This window comes from Nycticebus coucang, chromosome 10, assembly GCF_027406575.1.
Source record: "Nycticebus coucang isolate mNycCou1 chromosome 10, mNycCou1.pri, whole genome shotgun sequence".
Lineage (NCBI taxonomy): Eukaryota > Metazoa > Chordata > Mammalia > Primates > Lorisidae > Nycticebus > Nycticebus coucang.
The window spans coordinates 126403934-126423012 of record NC_069789.1 but is presented as its reverse complement, the minus strand read 5'-3'; the positions used below and the strand labels follow the sequence as shown (position 1 = coordinate 126423012).

Here is a 19079-nt window from a genome sequence, read left to right as displayed (position 1 = left end):
CCAGCCACTTGGGAGGCTGAGGCAAGAGGATCACTTGAGCCCAAGAGTTTGAGGTTGCTGTGAGCTATGATGCTAGAGCCACAGCACTCTACCCAGGTGATAGAGTGATTCTCTGTCTCAAAAAAATAAAAAGAACTTAGTAATAATGTTAAGTGCCCTAGAGTTCTCAGCTTAAAAACCGGAGGAGAGGAGACCAGAGGGAGAATATCCTGTTCAGAGGGAAGCTTGTTTACCTGTGGGCTTTTCAGTTGGAAATAGAATCACCTCTGGATCCCAATGCTCTGTCCAGTTCAGGCACAGTTTCTTTCTTCTCCCCAGCTGTGTGGTGGTGATTTTGAACCCCAAGGAGAACAAGCAGCAGCACATCATCAACACCGCCAGGTAGGCTGGGCCTGGGCTAGGGTAGGGGTGGGACCAAGGCTCCTTTGTCCATACACCTGGAGGTGCTCATGGGTGGGTCACTTACTCATTCACCCACCTACTGGTTCAAGCGACATTCACCAAGTGTCTGCTCTGTGCTAGGTGCTAGACAAAAGAGACAAGAATCTCTGCTGTCTACAGTTGACAGCTCAGTGGGGGAGACACAGTAAACTGGTCAGCAGGTTATTAGTTGATCATGCACAGTGCTGTGGAGGGAATGGTGGCAGGTTGGGGGCAGAAAGCAGGGGAAAGCCCTGTGGGATGGCTCAGGGAAGTCCTCCCCAAGTTTGAAACCTGAAGGAAGTGAGAGGGTGACCTGTGAGAAGGTACAGGAGGACGTTCCCAGCAGGGCCAATGCCCTGTAGAGGTTCACAATCTCAGGTGGTTTAGGAGCAGCCAAGGATCTGAGTGCCAGGAATAGGGAAGCAGGTGAGGGGAAATGAGGCTGGGACTGGCAGAAGCCACATCCTGCCGGCCTCCAGGAGGGGCAGGGAGCACATGGAGCGTAAAGAGAAGCCACTGGAGGGTGTTGACAGGCCGGGGACGTGCTCTCCACACCCCAGCCCTCCAGCACACTGTCTCCCATCCTGCTCTACTTTTCTCTACAAAATGTACTCCTTTAATTTCCTCATTGTCTATAGGAATCTCTGAGGCCAGGGGCTCTCTCTCTGTTCATTCCTGTGTCCCTACCACTTGAGAGTAGTGTCTGGCACACTGATGGCACTTGCTATCTCTTGAATGAATAAATAAGTGAATGTGATTTGGGCTTTAGGAAAATTCCTCCAGCTATGAGTTATTGGGGAAAGTTGGCCCTGAGCAGGCCTACATTGATACCTTCTGCCTTGAGGCTGATGGATCACCGTGTCACCCTGGGGACATGGTCCCAATAGGGTATGGCCTGTGAGAGGCAGCACATGTCCCCCCTTGGCATAGCTCCCATTTAGCTTCTCCTTGTCCATTGGATAGATAAGATCTGGGTTTTCTTCTTTTCTCACAGTCCCTAAGATGTGGCCCATGAGCTATGGCAGGCCCTGTCATGTGGTAGAAATAGATTCCCTCTTGGAGTCTATTTTTGGACTGTTGGCTCCTAACTGTGGGCTCTGTCACTAATCTCACTTGTGGTGAGACCAGAACTGGCTTCTGGTCCTGGCTTGAGTGTTTATTCTCTTTGTGATCTCAAGTGAGGTGCTTCTCTCCAAGCCATAGCCTCCTCTGGAAGGACTCCAGTTGTGTTTGTAGGGCAATAGTTGCAAAGCAGAGGCCCGTAGACTTGTGTTTTAAAGATTGGAATTAGTTAACAAAAATCTAAATGTATCTCTTGTTTTGGAAAAATGAGACATTCTGGCCTCTGGGGCCCACATTCCTGGTGAGATTGATAGGCTGAAGCTTAGTGGCATTTGTCAGACCCCTCATGGCTAGTTCTTGTATAATCTCTGGAGTGGATGACCCTGAGCTGGAGTTCATGGCATGGAGATGTGCACCCCCAGCCACCAGGGGATTTGTCTGAGCAGGTGGTGTGGCCAGTGTTGGGGGTTTTATCCTCACTGCCCATCAGAGTCACCTGATCCCTGGGCCTCACCCTTGAGAAGGCCAGATCAGTTGGTCTGGGATGAGACCTGGGGGCATTGTATTGAAATAATTCCAGACTTTCAAGAAGGTAGAGCGCCTATATATCTTTTACCCCTATTTTCTAAATGTTAACATTTTATCGTCTGTGCTTTATCATTCTCCTTTTTTTTTTTTTTCTTGTAGAGACAGAGTCTCACTTTATGGCCCTCGTTAGAGTGCCGTGGCCTCACACAGCTCACAGCAACCTCCAATTCCTGGGCTTAAGCGATTCTCTTGCCTCAGCCTCCCAAGTAGCTGGGACTACAGGCGCCCGCTATTTTTTGGTTGCAGTTTGGCCGGGGCCGGGTTTGAACTCACCACCCTCGGTATATGGGGCCGGCACCTTACCGACTGAGCCACAGGCGCCGCCCTATCATCCTCCTTTTTTATACATAGCAATTTTTTCTGAACCATTTGAGAGTAAGATACAGACATGATGCTGCTCCATCTTTAAATACTTCAATGTGTATTTCCTACAAAAAATTATGACCTAATCCTTCAAAACTGCAGTACTTCCTGGCTTAATGCCTGTAGCTCAGGGTTAGGGCACCAGCCACATATACTGGAGCTAGTGGGTTCGAACCCAGCCCAGGCCTGCCAAACAACAGTGACAACTACAACCAAAAAAAAAAAAAAAATAGCCAGGCATTGTGGCAGATGCCTGTAGTCCCTGCTACTTGGGAGGCTGAGGCAGGAGAATCACTTAAGCCCAAGAGCTTGAGGTTGCCGTGAGCTGTGACGTCATAGCACTCTACCGAGGGCAGCATAGTGAAACTCTGTCTCAAAAAAAAAAAAAAACCGGGCAGTGCCTATGGTTCATTAGGTAGAGTGCCGGCCCCATATACCAAGGGTGGCAGGTTCAAACCTGGCCCCATCCAAACTGCAACAAAAAAATAGCCGGGCATTGTGGCAGGTGCCTATAGTTCCAGCTACTCAGGAGGCTGAGGCAAAAGAATCACCTAAGCCCAAGAGTTGGAGGTTGCTGTGAGCTGTGATGCCATGGTTCTCTACCAAAGGCGATAAAGTGAGACTCTGTCTCTACAAAAAAAAAACCCAAAAAACAAAAAAAATGAAACTGCAATACGTCCAACAAAATCAAGAAATTAAAATTGGGTTGGGTGCCCACGGCTCAGTGGTTAGGGTGCTGGCCACGTGTTCCTGGGGTTGGTGGGTTTGAACCCAGCCCGAGCCTGCCAAACAAAAAAATAGCTGGGTGTTAAGGCAGGCTACCTGTAGTCTCAACTACTTGGGAGGCTGAGGCAAGAGAATTGCTTGAGCCCAAGAGTTGGAGGTTGCTGTGAGCTATGATATGACAGCACTCTACAGAGGGTGACAAAGTGAGATTCTGTCTGAATTAAAAAAAAAAAGCAGGAAGAAACTAAAATTGGTCATATCACTACCAACTGCACCTCAGACGACTCCATTTAAGTTTCATCATTTGTCTCAAGAATGTCCTCTATAGCCTAAGGATTCTGTTCAGAACCACATACGGCATTTTGTTGTCCCTTAGTGTCCTCCTGGCTAAAGCATCTTCTCTGTCTTTGCTCATGACTAACACATTCGAGGATTACAGACGGGGTATTTTGTAGGATGTCCCAGCGTTGGGTGTGTCTGATGTTTCCTCATGGGCAGCTCAGGTTCTGCATCTTTAGCAGGAATACCTCAGCAGGAAAGCGGCGCTCTCAGCGCATCGTGTCAGAGGCTCTCCCATGACTGGTGGTGTTCACTTGGAACACTTGGCTGAGGAGGGATCTGTTGGGTTTCTCCACTTCACAGCCTCTCTTCTCCCCTTTGTGATTAGCAAGTATCTTCTCTGAGATGGTGCAAATATCCTGTTCCTTGCCAAACTTTCACTCAACTTGGCTTAGCAACACTAACATTTTTCAAAAGTTCCTGAGGGAATTCTGATGTGTAGCCAGGACTGAGATTCACTGGCCCAGAGATCAGGGCTTTCCAGTGTCTAGTTTAGTAACCTTGGGCCGGGGACATCCCTCATTGAGGTTTTCTCATCTGCACAATTGGCTAAGGAAAGTCCTGACTTGGCCGGGCACGGTGGATCACACCTGTAATCCTAGCGTTCTGGGATGCCAAAGTGGGCAGACCGCCTGAGCTCAGGAGTTTGACACTAGCCTGAGCAAGAATGAGATCCCATCTCTACTAAAAATAGAAAAACTAGCCAGGTGTGGTGGTGGGTGCCTCACTACTAGGGAGGCTGAGGCAAGAAGATCACTTAAGACCAAGAGTTTGAGGTTGCCGTGAGCTCTGACATCACAGCACTCTGTCCATGGTGACAGAGTGAGACTCTGTCTCAAAAAAAAGAGTCCTGACTCCATGGAGAGCGAGTGAAGAATCAGTGCTGTGATGCCTGCACAGGATTTGCTAGAGTCCCGGCACAGAGTATGGGTGGCTACAGACAACAGAAACCCCGCACCAAGCATGGCTTAAATAAAACACAAGGGTCTGTCTTTCCGAATGTGAGAAGTCTGGAGGGCGCTGGTGTCTCTGTGAGTACCAGGGACTCAACTCCTCTGTCTTTCTGTTTATTGTGAGGTGTCTGTTCTTGAAGTCACCTCTTGGCCCAAGATGGAATTTTGACTGTCATGTCCCTATGTCCGGAGGGGAACGTGTGAGGAACAGTGTGAAGGGCTCCCTTTGAGGAGCGATTCCCATGCACCGCAGCAGTTTACCTGTTACTGGCCAGACTAAGACATGTAGCTATACCTATGTCACTGCAAGAGAAGCGACAAACATACTGTAGCTGGGCACATGGCCATCCCAGTTAAAATCGGGCTCATGTCAGCGAGGAAGGCAGGGGCGAGGGGATATTGGGTAGGCAGCTCACCCTACTGTTCTGAGTAATGGGAACAGCCATGGCAAGCCACCAGAGGGTTGACTTGACGATGATAAACATTCTATGAGTTTGTCAAGGTCCCACTTAGAGGCATTTACTTGGTTATCTACACGCCAGTCACTCATGCAGCAGAGACAATTACTAGACTGTTATGGAACAAAAGTAAAAACAAAGTTTTTACGAAATTATTACGAAGGAGAGGGAAAAATTATGCCTTCTGGGAATGGTGAATCTCGTAGCCACAAATGCACAGATAACTCAGGTCCTTCAGGCTAGCGAGGAGTATCAGAGGGAGACGTTTTGGTTGTCGATAGGTTTTACGGAAGACAGTGTTTAGCAGTGGAGCATGTGCTGCAGGCTCTCGCGTGATGGCTGCCAGGGTCCTCCCGTCAGCACCACCCCCTTACTTAGGCCAAGTCTGCATCATCCACTGCATCTGTGTTTCTTAGGGCTGCAGGGTGGGTGGGGTCTCAGGATGCCCACCTCTGTAGAGGAGGAAGAAAGCAGGGTCTCTGAACGGTGTGTACCTATTTGGGGTTTGGTATTTGAACTTGGAAGAGGCCTTGCTTTTGCCCCCCTTTCCGGGGTGCTATGCTGGGCACACGGGCACCACGGCCTCTGTGGAGCTGCTGAAGCTCATCCCTCTTGGCCTTTCCTGAGCCAGGAGTGGGCAGAATGTTGAGTGTAGCCAGGCTGGGGCCTGTCTGCCCACCCTCCATGGAACCAGTGATTATCTCCTTTCCTTGTCCCCAGGAAGTCTCTGAGTGCTCTGGCCTTCTCCCCTGATGGGAAGTACATAGTGACCGGGGAGGTGAGTTACAATCATGGGTGGGCAAGTGGGGGGTTCTTGGAGCCATTCCTTCTGCTCCCACTGGGACTAGGAATCCCTGGGATAGCTCATTCCTGGACCAGAAAAGCCCTTTGGCAGGTGGGGGAAGTGCCTTTTGGGTACATCCTGTGGCAATGCCAACTTCGCCCCTGATAGCCCCTCTAGCCTGCCTAGTACCGAGCCAGCGGCAGTAATGGCCCTATCTTTTCCAGAATGGGCACAGGCCTGCCGTGCGCATCTGGGACGTGGAGGAGAAAACTCAGGTGGCAGAGATGCTGGGCCACAAGTATGGTGTGGCCTGCGTGGCCTTCTCACCCAATATGAAGCACATCGTGTCCATGGGCTACCAGCATGACATGGTACTCAACGTCTGGGACTGGAAGGTGAGAGCTGGTCAGCAGGCATGTGGGCGGCAGGGAGAGCATCCTGAGTCTCAGGCCTTGGGAGACCAAGTGAGATAACTCAGTAAAGTGCTCATTCACCCAGATGTTCACTGAAAAGCTACTACATGCCCGTCCCCTAGTGTAGTGCAAATGGCAGGCTCCTAGCTAGTAGAACTAGTATAACTATTTTTGTATTGACTGGCTATGACTTTGGGCAGGTGACTTAATCTCTCTGAGTCTGTTTCTGCTTTCTGAATTGTGAGACTTTAGTGAGTTGATCTACACTTGCTAAGCTGGACTTCTTTTTTTTTAGATAGAATCTCATTTTGTTACCCTCAGAGTGCTGTGCTGTCATAGCTCACAGCAACCTCAAACTCAAGCGATCCTCTTGCCTCAGCCTCCTGATTAGCTGCGACTATAGGCATCCACCACAATGCCTAGCTAGTTTTTCTAATTTTAGTAGAGACAAAGTCTTGCTCATGCTCAGGCTGGTCTCGAACTCCTGAGCTCAAGGGATTCGCCCACCTCAGCCTTCCAGAGTGCTAGGATTACAGGCATGAGCTATCATACCTGGCCTAGGCTGGATTTTTGAACAGCTGGGTGAGTATTTGGAGTCAGCAGAAGTGCTAGCTTGGAGTCAGGCTACCAAGTGCTAGCTCTGCCCCTAACCTTCTGTGTGACCTTGAGCACATGACATCTACTCTGAGCCTGGCAAGTGGGAAAGAAGCACCTCCCTCGTAGGGCTGTTGGAAGATTCCATGGTTATCATATGAAGGGCTCAGGGCAGGACCCAGACCAAGAGCTCCATCTGTGACAGCCGTAAGTTTCACTGTCTTTACCTCCCGGCTGTGACTGTCCCTACCACCAAGTGGGCTACAGAGCTTGCACCCTTGCAGAGAGCTCTGGAACATAGTCTCCCATGAGGACTTTCCCGAGCCTCAGTCTCCTCCTCTGTAGATGAGGAATAACAAGAGTGCTGTGCACAGACTTCCCCATGAAGCAGCTCCCTGGTGTGGCTGAGGAAGGCAGACTCAGAGCAGGATGAGCAGGGAGACCTAGAGCTGGGGGCAGAGGCACAAACATTCCAGAAGGATCAGTGCTGGTGTGAGCTTTTCTGCACTAATTCTTCCAGAAAGACATCGTGGTGGCCTCCAACAAGGTATCATGCAGAGTCATCGCCCTCTCCTTTTCAGAGGACAGCAGCTATTTTGTCACTGTCGGGAGCCGGAATGTGAGGTTCTGGTTCCTAGAAGTCTCCACTGAAACAAAGGTGAGTTTCTGTCCCTACCACCTCTGTCAGGCTCTGAGTGCATCACCATTAGCTGCAGTGTGGGCTCCTGTTTCTTGGGGACAGTGATGTCAGAGGTCACCTGGCCTCTCAGGGGTCCAGATTCTGCTTCTGGGTCTGCTCTTCAGGTGCTGACTGGCAGGCCTGCTAGGAACCCCCCCAACCCTGGGGCCACACCTCATTCTTGGACTACTGCCATTCAGCCCCTCTGCCCGGAGTGGCACTGTTCCGTGTTTTCTCTCCTTGTATTCTGCTTGGAAGAGTTTCTTAGAGTTCTCCTGTTAAGCTGTGTCATATCCTCTAGCCCAGTGGCTATGTCTCACTGTGCCCTGCTATGCCTCCAGGTGACAGGCACGGTGCCCCTTGTAGGACGTTCAGGCATCTTGGGTGAGCTGCACAACAACATCTTCTGTGGTGTGGCCTGTGGCCGGGGCCGGATGGCAGGCAATACCTTCTGTGTGTGCTACTCGGGCCTCCTCTGCCAGTTCAACGAGAAGAGGGTGTTGGAGAAGTGGATCAACCTGAAGGTATCCATCCTCCCTCTCTGTCATCAGTGGGAGGGACTCTCTTTCCCCATGAGCTGTGTCTCCAGGGATGCTTAAATGACTATTGATGAATGACTTCCCCCTCCTGAGCCTCAAGTTCCACATCTGTAAAATGGTAAAGCTGTTGCCTTCCTCCCAGAGTCAATAAGGAATTCACTGTGATGTAACTTTACATAAAACAGCACAGTACCTAGCACTGGAGTCAAGGCTACAGTTGTTTTCCCATCTCAGTTCACACTTCTCTTCCTTGAGTACTCTTGACTAGTGGAAGGGGCTGCGTTTTATTTCTTTTTAATCTAAGGTACCATTGACTTAATTGTTCAATCAAGGCTGGGTGCAATGGCTCACAACTATAATCTTGCATTCTGCAAGGCCTAGGCAGGTGGATTGCTTGAGCTTAGGAGTTGGAGACCAGCCTGAGCAAGAGCGAGACCCCATCTATATTAAAAACAGAAAAACTAGCTGGGTATTGTGGTGGGCGCCTGTAGTCCCAGCTACTGGGGAGGCTGAGGCAGGAGGATCGCTTGAGCCCAGGAGTTTGAGGTTGCTATGAGCTAGGCTGAGGCCAGGCATTCTAGCCCAGGCAACAGAGCAAGACAAATCAGACCCCAGGAACTATAAGTCATCTCTGGAGGCCTAAGGCTGCTCTGTGTCCCTGGGCCAGACCATATGAAGCATCAAACCCACTTAGATCACATTTGCTCCCACAGGTCTCCCTGTCTTCCTGCCTCTGTGTCAGCGAGGAACTCATCTTCTGTGGCTGCACGGATGGGATAGTCCGCATCTTCCAGGCCCACAGCCTGCACTACCTCGCCAACCTGCCCAAGCCTCACTACCTGGGGGTAGATGTGGCACAGGGCTTAGAGCCCAGGTACGGCCTGTCCACCAGCATCCATCTGTGCTTCCAGATCTATCTTCCTGTCTGTCCATTCTACAAATGCTAGTGACAACTCTCAGCCCTGGGCATTACTACAGGGAACAAAGCTCCTGAGGCAAGCTCCAGGGTGAGAAGTGAGGCCGGTGGGCGCGAACAAAGAAATAAACATAATAACTTCACAGAGTAGCAGGTGCTGTGAAGGAGACCTTAGAGCAGGCCTGGGTATGGTGGGACATTTCCATCCATGTGGCCAATGCTGATAAGCAGCTACTAAGTGTTAGCCTAGACTAGAAGCAGGTACAGCCACGAGTCAGCAAAATCTCTGCCACCAGAAAGTCTGTCGTCTAGTGAGGGGGCTTGATGATAAATAAGTACACAAACAGGACAATTTCAGACAGTCATAAATGCTTAGATGAAATAAAGTGGAGACCCGGGAAGGAGAGTGCCTGGAGGTGGTGGGCTGTGTTAATCAGGTGTCTAGTGAGAAGGAGCCAGCCATGTGGAGAGCAGGGTCACAGCAGCAAGTATAAAGATCTTCAGGTGACAACACACTGGGCTTGTCAAGTTGCAGGAATAGCAAGGGACTGTGTGGCCAGAGCCCAGTGTACTGGGGCAGGACAGCAGGAGATGAGGCCAGTGGGAGGAGCTTATAATCTAAGATCAGAGAACAGCCACTGGGGGCTTCAGGCACTGGAGTGAAATGACCAGGCCTTGCACAGTAGATCCCTTGGCTGTTGCATTGATAGTGGGTGGAGGGGCTAAGGTGTGGCTTCTCTGCCCCTTTGTTGTAACTGTATTTTATGGAGGTGGGAGAAGCTACCCAACCAGGAGGTGCTGGGTGCCTGGGACTGCCGCTATATAGATTGGTGGACACTAGCTCCTGGGTGCCTTTTCCCAGAGACCCTAAACAGGGCAACTGTGTGTCAGAAAGGAAAGAGAGGGTGGGGTAAGCAACCCACACATGGTAGTGTTGTAGTAGCCAGGCCCCCTAGCACTGTCACCTTCTGTTGTATGCTGTGTGGCCGTGGGCAGGTCACTGCCACTCCCTATACTTCAGTTTTCTCATCTGTACTACATTTTACAGTACAGATGTGGAGGTTGTGAGACTTCACTGCAGCTAAAACTGTCGTCTTGGTACAAAGTCAATGCTTGGCTAACTGTAGCCTTTGTAAGGAGACCTCAGGCCAGGGGACAGCTCCCCAGCCCCTTACATGGGGGGTTTTGATCATGTTCTGATGAGGCCAAGGAGAGAGAAGTGTGAGGTACGTTCCCAATATCCCAGGCTCAGAGAGAAGACAGGAGCTTGGATTATTTAGACTGAGGGAAAAAAAATATTAATAGGAGTTGCAACCCAAATGTTCTCCGGGCCAGGCAAAAGGTTCCAGTTTGCAACTTCTAGTGAGGGAAGAGGGAGAAATGGAATTGGAGTAGGAGAGATGGAGGGTCACAAATACCACAGGGATGGCATTGCCAGGCAGAAGGCAGCTCCACTGTCACTAGAGGTGGCCATCACTACTTACGGTGACCTTGATGGTGATTGATGACCCATGTGGCCTTGTTAGCTTCCTCTTCCGCAGGAAGGCAGAAGCCGTTTACCCAGATACAGTGGCACTGACCTTCGACCCCATCCACCAGTGGCTGTCCTGCGTGTATAAGGACCACAGCATCTACATCTGGGACGTCAAAGACATCAACAAAGTGAGCAAGATGTGGTCGGAGCTCTTCCACAGCTCCTACGTCTGGAACGTGGAGGTGAGCCCCTCTCCCCTCTGCTGCCGCTCAGCTGCCACTTGGGGCCTTAGGTGGAAGAAACCTCCACAGAGTTTGGGCAATCGGTTCAGTAATTCCTGCCAAAGATTTTCATTGACCCCACCCCCCACCCGCCCAGTATGTGTTAGTCCCTGTTCTAGCTGCTGGGGACACAGTTGAGAAGGAAATAGAAAAAACTCCTGCCCTGGTGGAGCTCACATTTGGATGGGAAAGTAAACTTGGAAACATCATCAATAAATAACATCAAGAACAACACTTCTCTGAAAAAAATTAAGCACAGCAGGACTGTGTGTAAAGGGGGACTGAGGTACTATGTCAGAGAAGACAGTAGTCAGGGAAGGACTCTCTGGTAATGTGACTATTGAGCAGAGACCTGCAGGAAATGAGGGGGTGGGGCATGAGACTATTTGGAGGGACAGCAAGAACCAAGGTCCTGTGGCAGGTAACTGGTTCCCCACACTCTGAGAGCTTGCTGTGGAGGGTTGTTTGTATATTTTACTGCCTTTTTTGTTTGTTTGTTTTCATTTCCAAGATTAAATTTGTGGATTTTTAAAAATTCTCTAAAGCTATCCTAAGTACTTCTTGCACGTAAGACAACTCTCAGAGAAAGGAATTGTTTTCTACTGATTTATTTTTCGTTCTCCTGTTTTGTTTTTTTTTTTGGCTGCAAATTTTTTACTGCTGAGTATGTCTATCTTAAGGGAAATTGTTTTCAGTGGCCCAATTCAAGATCAGGAGAAAGAATCTTGTCTTTTTGAATAGGCACTATTCAGCCCTGGGACTGCTTGAATTCATCTGCCTTCATGGGTGTGACATTTTTCTTGACAACACTGTTTCTACTTAATAGTAATGTTTTATGATAACCCTTAAATTTTATAAATGAAATATATCTGAATGTTTTAAAATCTGAAGGAAAAAGGTGAAATGTTACAGATAATGTTAAAGTCTACGTTGATGATGGCTTGGCGCCCGTAGCACACTGGTTACGGCGCCAGCCACATACACGGAGGCTGCTGGGTTTGAATGTGGCCTGGGCCTGCCAAACAACAATGACAACTACAACAAAAAAATAGCCAGGCATTGTGGTGGGCACCCGTAGTCCCAGCTACTTGGGAGGCTGAGGCAAGATAATCTCTTAAGCCCAAGAATTTGAGGTTGCTATGAGCTGTGACACCACAGCACTCTACTGAGGGCGACATAGGAAGATTCTGTCTCAAAAGAAAAAACATCTGCATTGATGACTTCTCTACCCCCAGCCCTGCTCCCACTCCACTCCCCCTCTGTTAGCAGCTTCTCATGTATTCTTTCAGTTCATTTTTTGTTGCATTTGTTGTTTATAAGGGGAGTATGTATATATATATATATCTCCTCAACAAAAATTTCTGGAAAATTCATAGCCAGTCCTGATTTGAGAATTGCTTTTCCTGTATTCTGTCTTCTTTTTTTTTTTTTTTTTTTTTTGAGATAGAGTCTCACTGTGTCACCCTCAGTAGAGTGCTGTGGTGTCACAGCTCACAGCAACCTCAAACTCTTAAGCTTAAGTGATTCTCTTGCCTTTGCCTCCCAAGTAGCTGGGACTACAGGTGCCAGCCACAACTCCCGGCTATTTTATTGTTGCAGTTGTTTAGCTGGCCCTGGGCCAGGTTCGAACCCGCCATGTTTGTGGCTGGCGCTGTAACCACTGTGCTAAAGGCACCAAGCCAATTATTAGCAGCTATTAATGCTCACTGCCTAGATCTACTTATTCATTGGGGGTTGCAATATGGTGATCTCCAATTCTATCATTTCTTTTTATTAGTTTGACTCCTTATATGAAGGGACACTTTCCCTCAACTACCATTTGGTCACCAAGTGGTATACTTCATATAGGAAAGGCAGGATAAATTCTTCATTATTCCCTCTTATTTCAAAATAATAGATTGGTTCCCTACCCTCTAAAGGTAACCAGTTGTTTTACTAATACTTTTTTTTTTTTGGCAGTTTTTGGCCGGGGCTGGGTTTGAACCCACCACCCACCTTGCCCTTCCAGAGTTCTAGGATTACAGGCATGAGCCACCATGCTTGGCCTGTTCTCTCCAATTTTAAAAATAGTTATATTAGGCCTGGCATGATGGCTCACTCCTATAATCCTAACACTCTGGGAGGCTGAGGCAGGTGGATTGCCTGAGCTCAGGAATTCAAGATCAGCCTAAACACGAGTGAGACCTGGTCTCTAAAAGAATAGCTGGGCATTGTGGTGGGTGCCTATAGTCCCAGCTACATGGTAGGCTGAGGCAAGAGGATCACTTCACCCAGGAGTTTGAGGTTGCTGTGAGCTATGATACCACAGCACTTTACCCAGGGTAACAAATGAGATTCTGCCTCAAAAAAAAATAATAATTTTTTAAAACTAAAATAAAAATAGGCCAGGCATGGTAGCTGACGCCTATAATCCTAGCACTCTGGGAGGACAAGGTGGGTGGATTGCCTGAGCTCATGGGTTCAAGACCAGCCTGAGCAAGAGTGAGACCCCATCTCTAAAAATAGGCGAGCAGGTGCCTGTAGTCCCCCCTACTTGGGAGGCTAAGGCAAGAGGATCACTTGAGCCCAAGAGTTTGAAGTTGCTGCGAGCTGTGACAGCCATTGCACTCTACTAAGGGTGACAAAGTAAGACTCTGTCTCAAAAAAAAAATAAAATAAAATAAAAATAGTTATATGTGATTAGAACATTAGCTTAATGTACTATATTCTTTTCTTCTGGACACCCATTTATGGGGGAGGACATATATATATAAATATATATAGATAACATACCATTTACCATTTTAACTCCTTTGAAGCATACAACTCAGTGGCATTTAGTACATTTACTATGTTGTGCTGCCATCTCTACTATCTGGTTCCAGACCACCCAAAAGGAAATCCTGTTATTACATTTTTTAAATTTTATGTGTTCTATCTCTACTTTTATCTGAGTATCCTCTTTACATTATCTCTCTTGTCCCTGTTGTGATCGAAGTCTTTTTTTCCACTTTCAGTTTCCCTTCATTGTGGGGCTTTGCCCTGGAAGGGAACCCTCATGGGTTAGTTTTAGGAGTTTGTGGGGCCCAGCCTGCTGCAGCCTCTGTAGCCTCACTGGCAACTGCTTGTACTCAACTACCGCTGGAGAGAATATAGCACCTCCCAGTCTCAGCGGCTCTTCTGATTGGCCCAGTGTGCTTTCCAGTGAGTCCCCATTGGTTACTTTGATTTGTCCAGTTCTTGGGTCTATCAAATAACCTCCTTACTTCTCTGTTTATCCCACGTACATGTTGATAACATGTAGGTCTGGTGACTGATAGTGGTTTGTCACTACCTGCTTGTGTCTTGAGGGTTATAGGGATACTTTGTCAACCTAGTTTTGCTATAAACTTTGTTTATGAGGCTTTGGTTTTGCCATTTGGTTGGTTTTATGTGGGCATTTTTGATTAAAAATATCTATGCTACTGCTATCACCTTCCCAGAAACCAGCCTTCCATATTTTTAAATTTCTTGATATATTATCTCTTTGTTCCCCTGAGCTTCATTTTAAATAATGTCTTTAGTTCTGTTTTTAAATTTCCTTTTTTTGGGGGGGGGGGGTGGCACCTGTGGCTCAATTGGTAAGGCGCCGGCCCCATATACCGAGGGTGGCGGGTTCAAGCCCGGCCCCGGCCAAACCGCAACCAAAAAATAGCCAGGCGTTGTGGCGGGCGCCTGTAGTCCCAGCTACTTGGGAGGCTGAGGCAAGAAAATCGCTTAAGCCCAGGAGTTGGAGGTTGCTGTGAGCTGTGTGAGGCCACGGCACTCTACCAAGGGCCATAAAGTGAGACTCTGTCTCTACAAAAAAAAAAAAAAAAAATTTCCTTTTTTTTTTCTTGGAGACAGAGTCTTACTTTGTTGCCCAGGCATCACCTTTAGCTCACAACAACCTTAAACTCCTGGGTTCAAGCCATTCTCCTACCTCAGCTTCTCAAGTAATTGGGGTTACCAGGTGCCTCCAAAAATGCCCCCCCCCCAATTTTTTTGTTGTTGTTGTTGAGACAAAGCCTCAAGCTGTCACCCTGGGTAGAGTGCCATGGCATCATAGCTCACAGCAACCTCAAACTCCTGGGCTCAAGCGATTCTCCCGCCTCCGCTTCCCAAGTAGCTGGGACTACAGGTGCCAGCCACACCGCCTGGCTATTTTTTGGTTGCAGCCATCATTGTTGTTTGGTGGTCCCGGGCTGGATTTGAACCCGCCAGCTCAGGTGTATGTGGCTGGCGCCTTAGCTGCTTGAGCCATAGGCGCCGAGCCATAATTTTTTGTATTTTCAGTAGAGATGGGGGGTCTCACTCTTGCTCAGGCTGATCTGGAACTGCTGAGCTCAAAGGATCTGCTGGCTTCAGCCTCCCAGGGATCTGCTGACTTCAGCGTCCCAGAGTGTTAGGATTACAGGCACGAGCCACCACACCCAGCCTACTTAATATTCTTTTTAACTGTCTCATCTTTGTTTTTAATATGTTTATTTTTTATTTCTATTATTAGTTCTTTTTTTTTTTTTTTTTGAAACAGTCTCACTTTGTCACTCTTGGTAGAGTGCCGTGGCGTCACAGCTCACAGCTTGGGCTCAAGCAGTTCTCTTGCCTCAGCCTCCCAAGGAGTTTTTGTTGGTGGTGGTGGTGGTTAGCAGGCCTGGGCCAGGTTCACACCCACCAGCCCCGGAGCATGTGGCTGGCGCCCTAACCATTGAGTTACAGGCACCCCACTGAAATTCTATTTTGTTCTTTTTCAGCCCTGCTTGTTTGATCATTATAATTTTTTGTTGACTAAATATTTTAAATCTCGTCAAAGTTATCTTTTATTTCTTTTCATGTATTGAACATAGTTATTTTATATTCTTATAATTCTAATATTTGAAGTCTCACTACATTCTCTTGTTTCTGCTGCTTTTTACTCATGGTACCTTGTTTCCTTTTGTACTTACGTGATTTTTTGACTGAGCTGCTCATACTCCTTGAAAATTTAATTGTGGATGGCACCTGTAGCTCAGTGGGTAGGGCACCAGCCATATACACTGAGGCTGGCAGGTTCGAACCCAGCTCGGGCCAGCTAAAACAACAATGACAACTGCAACCAAAAAATAGCCGGGCATTGTGGTGGGCCCTTGTAATCCCAGCTACTTGGGAAGATGAGGCAAGAGAATCGCATAAGCCCAAGAGTTTGATATTCCTGTGATCCATGATGCCACAACACTCTACCCAGGGCTACAGCTTGAACTCTGTCTCAACAAGAAAAAAAAAAAGAAAGAAAGAAAAAGAAAATTTAGTTGTGGAGGTTTAAGGTCTGGGCTAAAGGTGGGATGTGGACATTTTGTGTTCTTTTTTTTTTTTTTTATGCAGATTCTCACTGTGTTGCCCTGAGTTGAGTGCTATGGTGTCATAGTTCCCAGCACCCTCAAACTCCTGGACTCACAAGCGATCCTTTTGCTTCAGCCTCCCAAGGAGTACTACAGGCGCCCACCACGATACGCAGCTAGTTTTTCTATTTTTTAGTAGAGACAGGGTCTTGCTCTTGCTTAGGTTGCCCTTGAACTCCTGAGCTCAAGCAATCCCCCCGCATCAGCTCACAGAGTGCTAGGATACAGGCGTGAGCCAACACCCAGTTGCATTTTTGTGTTCTCTTTTTTTCTTATTTTTAACACAGAAGGTATTGCATTGTCCCTGTTTATCTTAACTTACTTTTTTCTCCCACCAAAACCCAGCCTATATCATAGTGTTGCCACTGAGGCGGTCGTAATGAATCACGCTTTGCCTTATTCTCTGGGAACTATAGGTGTATCCTGAGTTTGAAGACCAGAAAGCTTGTCTGCCTTCGGGATCCTTTCTGACTTGTTCCTCAGACAACACCATTCGCTTCTGGAACATGGATAGCACCCCCGATTGTCACTGGCAGAAAAACATCTTCAGCAATGTGAGTGGCTTCATTGTGAAGCATCTGTCAGGAGAAACCAAGACGTACTTGAAGCTAGAATTCAGGGGCAGGAGGGAGTCTTATGGAACCTAGGCGTTAGGCTTCACTAGGGGTCAACGTGGCTCACTCTCCATGTCCCTTCCTCTTGTTTCTCTCTCTCTCTCCCTTTCTTTCTGAGATGACATGGTCTGTCTTCTCTAATTCTCTGCCAGTCAGCTCCTGCTCTCCAGGTGTGTGTGGACACAGCCCTTCCTGGCAGCCTGACACACCCAGCAGAGATGAAATTGCTCCCTAAGTCTTGAGTCAGAACTCCCTGGAAGAGCACCTGATGGGCCAAGCCAGGCAGGGGCTTCCCCTGTCTGACTAGCTGCCACGCAGTGAGGCCTCAGGTAGGGGTGCTGGCAGGACGCTGGGAGAGCCATGATGGGAAGCTGGGAAGAATTTTGGTTTGTATGGCTAGGGCAGCGAGGGAGCTTCCCTGGGGAGCTCAGAACTGCGTCAGGCATCCATTTCCTCTGTAGATACTTCTCAGGACTGTGCAAGGTGCTTTGCTGCATGCTGGGGGCACCGCAGTGACTAAGATGGACCCATCTCTTGCCCTTGTGGCACACGCAGTCTAGTGTGGGGAAGCAGATAGTGAACTGATAACTGTAAAAATCATGGATAATCACAAGTTCAATAAGCACCACGAAACAAAATCATAGGGTGTCAGTAGGATACACAACCAGATGATGTGATCTTGTCTGGGACATCAGGAACAGCTTCTAGAAAGATAAAACTAAGCTGAGATATGGAGAACTGGAAGGAGCTCAGAGATGGGGGGAGAGGTTCCACATTCAGGGAGTAGCCTATACAGAGCTCGGTGAGTTGGAAAACCTGAAAGAGGTCAGTGTGGCTGGAACAAAAAAGGCCCTTGATACAGGACTGTGTAGCAGGTGCTCCACAAGTCACAAGTATTCCCATATTACTCCCACTCCCACCCAATGTTACCATCTTCTCTTCTGCACCTATGACACATGTATTATATTTTGCTGCACACAATACAAAAACTCAATACAAGAGATAAAAGTTTGGTTTTCTTCCTCATAAAGGTAGTCTGGAGTAACCAGCCCAGGCTGTTTTGGCAGCTACAATAAGCACTTAGCAACTCAAGGGCCTTCTGCCTCTCTATTCTGTTCTTTGAGGGAGTGGCCTTTGTCCTCATGATGCATTATCACTGCTGGAGCTCCAGCTATCCCGTCTAGGTTCCAGGCATCAGGATAGAGAAAAGAGAGAAAAGAGTGTGTGTTTGCTTTACGTCTCGTTGCCCAGAATTTATTATTCACATATCTTCATTTAGCTGCAAGGAAGTCAGGGAAGCATAATTATCATTCTGATTGGTGAAACTACCAGCTCAGAACTGAAGTTGTGTTGCTAATGAAGAAGGGGAGAAGGGCCATGGGGAGGCACAGAATCTTAGAGGGGCTTCTGAGGTCCTCGCAGCACTGACCTCAGCCCTCTCCCTCCTGTAGACCCTGCTGAAGGTAGTGTATGTGGAAAATGACATCCAGCATCTGCAGGACATGTCACACTTCCCAGACCGGGGGAACAAGAATGGGACGCCCGTCGATGTGAAAGCTGGGGTTCGAGTCATGCAGGTCAGTCCTGATGGCCAGCATTTGGCTTCAGGTGACCGAAGTGGAAATCTAAGGCAAGTAGGCCCTGGCCGTGTCCAGTGTATACCTCCTAGTCCATCAGGAAGGAGGGACTGTGAATAGCAATTCAGTAACCACCTGTCCCTGGGAGCTTAAGCTGAGAATGGGCTTCCAGATGGGCTGAGATCAGGGTAACTCCTAAGAGCTTAGCAGCTGAGGTTTGTAAATTTCCCCTACAAAGGGGACAGGCAAACTCACATGACTATAGGAAAGAGTAACTCTTTCATCAGCCACATGGTACCAATGCTGAACTGTCAATGAAGATGCCAGCTAGATAGGGTTCTAGTAGGTATGGGAGAGGGGCCAGGAGGGTGGAAATTTTGAGGTCTCGTGCTGCTTATCCTACCCCCTCCTTGTTACCAGCCCAGTAGATGCTGGCAGAACATCTACTGGGCTGGTAATAAGGCTGGATGCCTATAGTCCCAGCACCCTGGGAGGCTGAGGCAGGTGGATCGCTTGAGCCCAGGAGTTTGAGACCAGCCCTACTAAAATAGAAAAATGAGCCAGCCATTGTGGCAGATGCCTGTAGTCCCAGCTACTCAAGAGGCTGAGGCAGGAGGATCTCTTGAGCCCAAGAGTTTGAGGTTGCTGTGAGCTATGATGCCACAGCACTCTATCCAGAGTGACAAAGTGAGACTTTGTCTCCAAAATCAAAAAAAGCCTTGTCACTGGGACCAGGTATAAGATGACAAATGACAGCTTTGACCACTTGGATGTTGGAGCTGTTGAGACACTGGAAGAGACGGGCAGGAACTGAAAAGCGTGTGTCCCACAGAGGGGAGGCCACCACACAGCACCAGAACACCCTCTCCAAGTTGTCATATCTTTCCATTGTCCAAGAAGAATTGTCTAGTTTTTTCCTGT

General features: G+C 48.2%; 1 protein-coding gene across 4 annotated transcripts in view; it reads left to right on the top strand.

Moving 5' to 3' along the window:
• The window catches only part of WDR62 (WD repeat domain 62), a 51742-nt gene that overhangs the window by 5325 nt on the left and 27338 nt on the right, over positions 1 to 19079 (top strand). For all 4 annotated transcript variants that reach the window (XR_008382917.1, XM_053603932.1, XM_053603931.1 and 1 more), the window contains exons 3-11: positions 319 to 381; positions 5633 to 5690; positions 5921 to 6091; positions 7224 to 7361; positions 7724 to 7906; positions 8635 to 8795; positions 10364 to 10553; positions 16384 to 16521; positions 18033 to 18211. Coding sequence is in view for 3 of the 4 variants with exons in the window: in XM_053603932.1 (XP_053459907.1) it covers positions 319 to 381; positions 5633 to 5690; positions 5921 to 6091; positions 7224 to 7361; positions 7724 to 7906; positions 8635 to 8795; positions 10364 to 10553; positions 16384 to 16521; positions 18033 to 18211 (1281 nt within the window). In the remaining variant the exon portion in view is untranslated. The remainder of the gene's footprint in view (positions 1 to 318; positions 382 to 5632; positions 5691 to 5920; positions 6092 to 7223; positions 7362 to 7723; positions 7907 to 8634; positions 8796 to 10363; positions 10554 to 16383; positions 16522 to 18032; positions 18212 to 19079) is intronic.